This window comes from Daucus carota, chromosome 2 (assembly GCF_001625215.2).
Source record: "Daucus carota subsp. sativus chromosome 2, DH1 v3.0, whole genome shotgun sequence".
In the NCBI taxonomy this organism is placed as follows: Eukaryota; Viridiplantae; Streptophyta; class Magnoliopsida; order Apiales; family Apiaceae; genus Daucus; species Daucus carota.
Genome location: NC_030382.2, coordinates 31,886,482 through 31,893,419, shown reverse-complemented (window position 1 = coordinate 31,893,419; position 6,938 = coordinate 31,886,482). Strand labels below are relative to the sequence as shown.

The following is a 6,938-nucleotide window of genomic DNA, read 5'->3' as shown; positions in this document are numbered from 1 at the left end:
CGTCTGATTCTTATTTGGAGAGCGAAATCATAGATGAGTTATCCTCCGAGGGCAGCTTTTGGAGTAGCCAAGAATTCTCAGATGGTTCACGGTATATTAAGGATGAGCATTCAGTTACCCGAAACCGAAATCGAAATTTTTTTCGGTTAACTAAAATCGAAATAAGTGAAAATTAGCTATCAAAAACCGATACTTTTTTTGGTTTATAGTCGAAACCGAAATTCTTATATCAGTTATTACCAAAAATTGATATTAGTAACCGAAATTTAAATGATTCCTAGGATAGTATCTTTACATCTGTTCAAGTTACGCCCACGTTTATTCACTTGTTCAAAATTAAAAAAATGTTGATGGAATGAATGGTGTTTTGTTTTAAGGAGTCATGGTACACACAACCCTATGAGCAGCCGGCAGAGTACTCTCTCAAATCTCAATTTCTCACCCATTACCTGTTCATAATACAAACCTTTTGAAAAGCAAAGTAAATTGACACTTGATTGTATGATATAAGATACTAGATAGCAAATATAAATAATAAAATCAATATATATTATTAATATTAATAAAATTTTAATAAATATTAAAAATTTGGTTAACCATTCAGTTTTTCGTTAACCGTGGTTAGAAATCGAATTAGCAGAAAAACGAATTTTAAAATTTTATACCAGTGGACTTAGGTTGTTGATTTGGTATATTATGAATATGTCTGTAACAATAAATTATATAAAAAATATATAGTAAAATGTGAACGAGTATAAATAATAGCTAATATTATCCCTATCCCTATTTAATAAATGTGTATAAGTTAATAGATTTTGTATATTTTGCAAATAAAAAATATAATTTTTGGATAATATTAGATTATTTTATTTGTATATATTTTTTTCATAGACAAAGAAATATTGCATTTCATTGCCAAATGGATGATATTAATTAAAATTTTAGAGTTTTATATTTATGTTATTATCTAATATGGGCAAAATGTTATAATACATTTTGATAATATATGCCATAAAATTAATAGGAAAGACCGTCTGAAGAAGTTGTAAGAGTGTATGTTTTTTCATATGCAAATTGTTATGTATGTAAAATTACTTTATTAATTTAAATATCTTTTCATTGTATTAGTAAAAGTTTTATTGGTCAGTATTAACTTTTTAATTTCATTATATTAGATATATTTGTTAAAAATATACTCATATATTAGAATAATACTTTAATATAAATCAATTTTATTATTTATTTGAATTAAATAATAAGATATAAAAATCCCTAATAAATTCAAAGATTAGAAAAATAACTAGTAAGATATAAAAATTCAACTAAAATCTTGATAATTAATATAAAATTAGAGAACATATGAATAATAATTTAAAATCATTATATGATTAGTAATATGGGTGTGTTTAACATTTTTTTAAATAATTTTAAGAATTTTTTTGGACAAAATATTCGTATATATAATAAGATTTGAAATTTCGTATTTAATAAGTGTCTAATTTCTTTAACTCGCTTATTTTTATTTTTTTGTGAAAATTAATTTATTTTTTAAAAATAAGGCAAACCCATAGCCCATGCATGAAGAATGTTTCGACAATACCAATGACCTCTTACAAATTACAATATAGGTTTTAGTGACATTTGTTTATTACTGTGATCATTTTTACAGTTTTACTTGTATGTAGATACATATCCGAATGAATTAGGTTTTAGATATCCATACATTTACGTTTTTGTCGTTAGGCAGGACGTCAGGAGTTCATGGATAAGAATTTGTTAAAGTATGGATAAGAATTCGTTAAAGTTATTATACTCGATTGAAGTATTAAATTTTGCCTACGTAATTTAACATTGTATGTGAAGTGATATGGAGTTAGTCGTTAACAGATAGCAGCTGTGTTCCATTTTCAGCTTCAATAACTGTGTTCCACTTTCAGCTTCAATAATTATCTAATACGTAAGTCTATGAAGTTCATTGCATGTTGAGCATCACATTTATTCATCTTTTTTATTTAAATATATTTGATAAATCATGACAATATCTGATATTTTTTACTTTTATTTAATCTTAAGAAAAATGTTTAAAACATTTCAAACAATTTTTTTGTTTTGTTTTTAACTTAGGAACCCGCAGCCGCTACCGGTGCGGCTGGGTAAACCCACGAGCTCACCCAATAGTCTGCAAACTACGTGAACCAAGAGAAAAGCGACAGGCTCTCGTATATATACAAGTACAGTATGTATGTTTATGAACATGTATGTTCATAAACTAAGCATAACTTTTATAGAATAATAATTTTCAATATTTTACTTTTAAAATGTATGGGATTCATAATATTTTTCAATAAAACCGTGATGTTTGTATAATATCATTTGAAATATTTTACAATATTTTAAACTATATTTTAATTGCAGAACATATATGAATTCCAAAGACTCGAATGAAATAGCGGACTTCGTAAAATTTAATTTTATATTATAAATACAAATAATACAACATTTAAAATTTAGAGCAATAATTGTGAATATCATTTAGAGCATCTCCAACCAGAATAAAAAATATAGTCAATCTTTTCGAATAATCACACTCCAACCATACTCACCCCTGTCACCATATCCATTCTTATCCATAATTATAGTCAATCTTTTATGGAAGACTATATTTGTCGATGCAGTGCATGCTAAATCTATCGATGCTTAATGTCATATTAAAGTGATATATTTTATTTATAATAATTTAAAATATTAATAACATACGATTTTTAAATCATGACCAATCAATATAACCAATTCTATCGAAGTAAAATGTATACTTAATGTAGGTACAATTTAGCCCACCATTATAGCCAATGTCATTGTATATGCTCTTCCCTGTATTTCAATATCCTAAAGATTTTAGTAAATTTAATATATTAATAAAATGTAAATGTTTCACTTAAATATTATTGTATTCTCAATCAGTTACGGAGTGAAACGGACGGGGACGGAGAAATCCAGAAACATACACAATTAATATAAAAAAAATGACAGATATGGAAATTGCTAATATTGTCTGTGGGTCCTCTTGGCCACATATGCCAAAGTTGGCATGCACTACCAGCACTCACCACCACCACCACCTTTCTCTAATTCTATTTGGTTCCCAATTTCTCATCACTCAAGATATTAATAAAACTTATGATAAAAGAAATGTTCATAATTATTTATAATTAAATGTACCTGTATTCACCCTGAAATAGGTCCAGAAACATTTACTTACAATTCTGTAAAATCTTTAATTTAAAAAAGGAAAATGCTTGGTGCACATAATTGTGTACAAAAACATGTACATAATGACATGTGGCGGATTTTAATTGGATGGCCCCCCTGCATTTACACCAACCACCCCAATTAAAACCCACCACATCACTTGCCACATAATTATGTACAAATTTTCTGTACACAATTATGTGCACCTAGCACTACTCTTTAAAAAAATAAGTGGGGCCAGATACCATACATGGGAGTTTTTATCTGCTGAATGAGGGGACATGGTTAAAATGTTACTACCTCACAACCCTGCCCTACAGCTAAGGATTTTATTATAAATACCAGGGGGTATATGTTAACATTCTTCATCTGAGTCTCTGTGTGTTTGTGTGCAAGAAGCCAAGAACTATACAAATTAATTTTGTTTCCATAAAAATTTTGAAAAATGGCTGCTTCTTCATCTTCCTCCATGCCTGGTCTGGGACAAGGCGGAGAGCTTGAGAATCAGCAGAGTCCGCTACTTCAGCATTCCTCTGGAGAAGGAGCTATTGCTGATGTGGCTTCTCTTGTGACTGCAGATGCTGCTTCTCCAAGAAGCAACCGAAACCGTCATCCAAGTAAAATCTCCCAGATATCTGTGTGTGTGTGTACTAGTGTAATTTTATGTTTTTGGTTTTATCTTTGTGTCTTTAAGGAGAGATCTAAAGTAAATAAATTAGATGTCTTCTAGCTTGTGTGAAACCCTTATCTGTAAATTTAAAGGGAATAAATAAGATGTGGCGTGGTTTTTGACTGTTTTATCTATTTATCTGATGCTAATTATGTGTATGTAAATGACAGATCCTGATGCGGTGGTGGTTGCACTGTCTCCTGAATATCTCACGGCCAAGAACCGTTTTATCTGTGAGCTGTGTGACAAGGGATTCCCCAGGGAGCAGAATTTGCAACTCCACAGGAGGGGGCACAATCTGCCCTGGAAGCTAAAGAAAAAGACGGATCAGGAGGCCGTGCAGAAGAAGGTGTACATCTGCCCAGAAATTGGTTGTGCCCACCATGATCCAGCAAGGGCTCTTGGAGACCTGACTGGCATAAAGAAGCATTTTGCTCGAAAACATGGTGAGAAAAACTTCAGCTGCACCCGGTGTCACAAGAGGTATGCGGTGCTGTCTGACCTCAAAGCCCACGGTAAGATCTGTGGAACCAAAGAATATAAATGCGAGTGCGGAACTACCTTCTCTAGGTATAATGATTATGTCACAAATCTTTCTTTTAATTTTACAAATATAATTTTTGATTACATGCTCGTTGGTGTTAATCATGATCCTTTTTACATAGATAATTAATTTGTTTTTATCTTCTTTGTGATCTATTGAAGTGAAGTGTTTGTGTGTACAATTTAGTTTATTTTTGTTTTTTCCTGTGATATATTGAACTGAGGTGTTTGTACTTTGGTTGTGGAATTTATGAGTAGCGGAACTGGGGTTCATTTGGTTCGATCTGAGTTCTTTTATTGAATTTGTTTTGTTGGTGTCGTTTCTGTGTTTCAAAATTTGGATTACATTTGTTTAATATAAAAGTAGTCCGTTATATATATATACAAAATAGACCGTTCCTATGTATCTCATTTTTATTTTATTTTGTATCTTTGTAATTGAGTGGTGTCTTCTGATCTTAAACTACACCGCCTTGTCTTCTAGTTATCTACGTAAAATGTATGTGCTTACTAAATGGACACGTGTTAATTTAAGTTGTTACAGAATTCTTACTTCAATTTCTTTACAATATTTTATAAGAGTAATATTTATTTTGTTGTTTTTTTAATTTTTGTTTTTCATTTTATCATTAATAATTCCAAATATCAATTTAATTATCTCAATTTTTTTTACTACAGCTTTATATTGAGCGTTAACTATTGTTTTCATTGTCTATCTGATCCTTAATTGCATACATAATATTTCTGCTCATATTTTAACTATAATATTTTTTACAAGTAATGTGCCACATTTAAAGAAGTGTAGGGTGTAGTTTATATGAGCGTTAACTCTATGATTTTTTGTTGCAGGCGTGATAATTTTATCACCCACCGCTCCTTCTGTGATGTTCCTGAAGAGCTGGCTAGGCACACCATAAACCCCTCACCCTTGAGCATTGCTGCTTCTGTCGTTCTTGCAAATGCTGCTAACCCTGCCCCTGTTAGTCAGGGATCGGCTGAAGGTTTATTGTTCCAAGCCAACCATCAGCAATTCGCGTCTCTTGTGCCGGTTGGATCTGCTTTCCAGCCCCTGCCCCCAAATTTCTCTGTTGGTCCATTTCCGGGGACAAAGCTAGGCTTTCCCATAGCCTCTGATGCTTCTGGGATTCATGGCATTCCAGCCTACCCAGCCCCAACCAACATGTTTAGTGCTGGTTTCAATGGGGGTGCTCAGAACGACATGGATTTCAACATCCACAACTCATTCCGTGGTATGTTGATGAATGTGGAGACTTCTGCTTATAATGTTCTGAACAGTGCCCCATTTCCTCAAGCTCCCTCCCCTGCGTATCTTCACAAGGGCGCACCCCTTTCTGGTGCAATGAAGTTTGAAAACTACGAGGGAGGTATGGGAGCTGGAATGCATGATGGTTGGGCAGGAGGTAGCAACGGCTTTCAGGATATGTACAACGTCAATCTGAATGTTGGTGGGGGATACTTAAGTGATCAGGTGAATGGTCCTTATGGTGGAATGATGATGAGTGATGTGATGATGAACTCTGATGGGATGTTTGTTGGTGAGTCGAGTAAGAATGCTGTGGTGCAAGTGCAACCACAAATGAGTACTGTTCAAACTGAGTATTGTGATAAGCATACCAGGGATTTTCTGGGTATGGGAAACCTGATAGACAGCTTGCCTGGAACTGGAATGGAGAATGATGGCTTTGGATATGGAACTGGAACTGCGACGAATTCGCCAGCCAGTGAAGCCACCATATCAGCTGAGGCAGGGCCTTTTGTTCCCGGCCACCCAGCTTTCTAATGCACCAGTGCTTCAGGCAAGCCCCTCTCTCTCTCTCTCTCTCTCTCTCTCCCTCTCTTTCACATACACTATATATGTTTGCATCATATATTGTCCTTCATTACCATGACCAAAGACATCATAAGAACATATGTCCAGTTGAGGAATATTTCATTTTACCAAGCCAGCAAGTTTGTAACATCTGGTATTTTGCAGGCTCCCGAAGTTGGTTTTGGCGTCCTAGTTCCAGAGGCAACCAGGGACAAGCAGCTTGAAGAAATCATCCTTTTATTCTCTGTTCTATCAAATAATTCTTCTAGGATATTTTCGTTTCTGTTTTGATTTTCTGAACAATTATCAGATTTATGATGGCTTCTGTTTGTAAATCTGAATGCATGGTGAAACTTTTTTCTATAATTTGCTTGAATCTTCATTTCTGAAATTATGATGTTGTGCTATTACTTGTTTAGTTGGATGAATGAGTATGGAAGAAACCATTTGGACTGTGTCACCCGTAAATGTCCGTTATTATTTCCATTTCTTCCTCCATTGTATTCATTAATCATTGCAAATTATATTAAAAATTGCATCCTGGGAAGCCATTTCTTTCTATATACTAGTTTTTCCTCCATCTCATTATAATGGTTTTATTTTTATTCAATTTTTCTGATACTTCTTCTATCATTACTATATATT

The 6,938-nt window shown here is 33.0% G+C and overlaps 1 protein-coding gene across 1 annotated transcript; it reads left to right on the top strand.

Annotated features, from left to right (window-relative positions):
- The first annotated feature begins 3,694 nt into the window (after positions 1-3,694).
- On the top strand, positions 3,695-6,263 carry LOC108207369 (protein indeterminate-domain 7-like). Its single transcript, XM_017377820.2, has 3 exons — positions 3,695-3,866; positions 4,090-4,402; positions 5,312-6,263. Exons 1-3 carry the CDS (start codon positions 3,695-3,697, stop codon positions 6,261-6,263), a joined length of 1,437 nt encoding a protein of 478 aa, XP_017233309.2.
- The last annotated feature ends 675 nt before the right edge of the window (positions 6,264-6,938 follow it).

What these genes read in the sequence shown, in the direction of transcription:
- LOC108207369 (XM_017377820.2), top strand. Translation starts at nt 3,695, where the DNA reads ATGGCTGCTTCTTCATCTTCCTCCATGCCTGGTCTGGGACAAGGCGGA. An exon ending in CAACCGAAACCGTCATCCAA is followed by an intron (nt 3,867 to 4,089) that starts GTAAAATCTCCC and finishes TGTAAATGACAG; the next exon opens with ATCCTGATGCGGTGGTGGTT. An exon ending in TGCACCCGGTGTCACAAGAG is followed by an intron (nt 4,403 to 5,311) that starts GTATGCGGTGCT and finishes TTTTTGTTGCAG; the next exon opens with GCGTGATAATTTTATCACCC.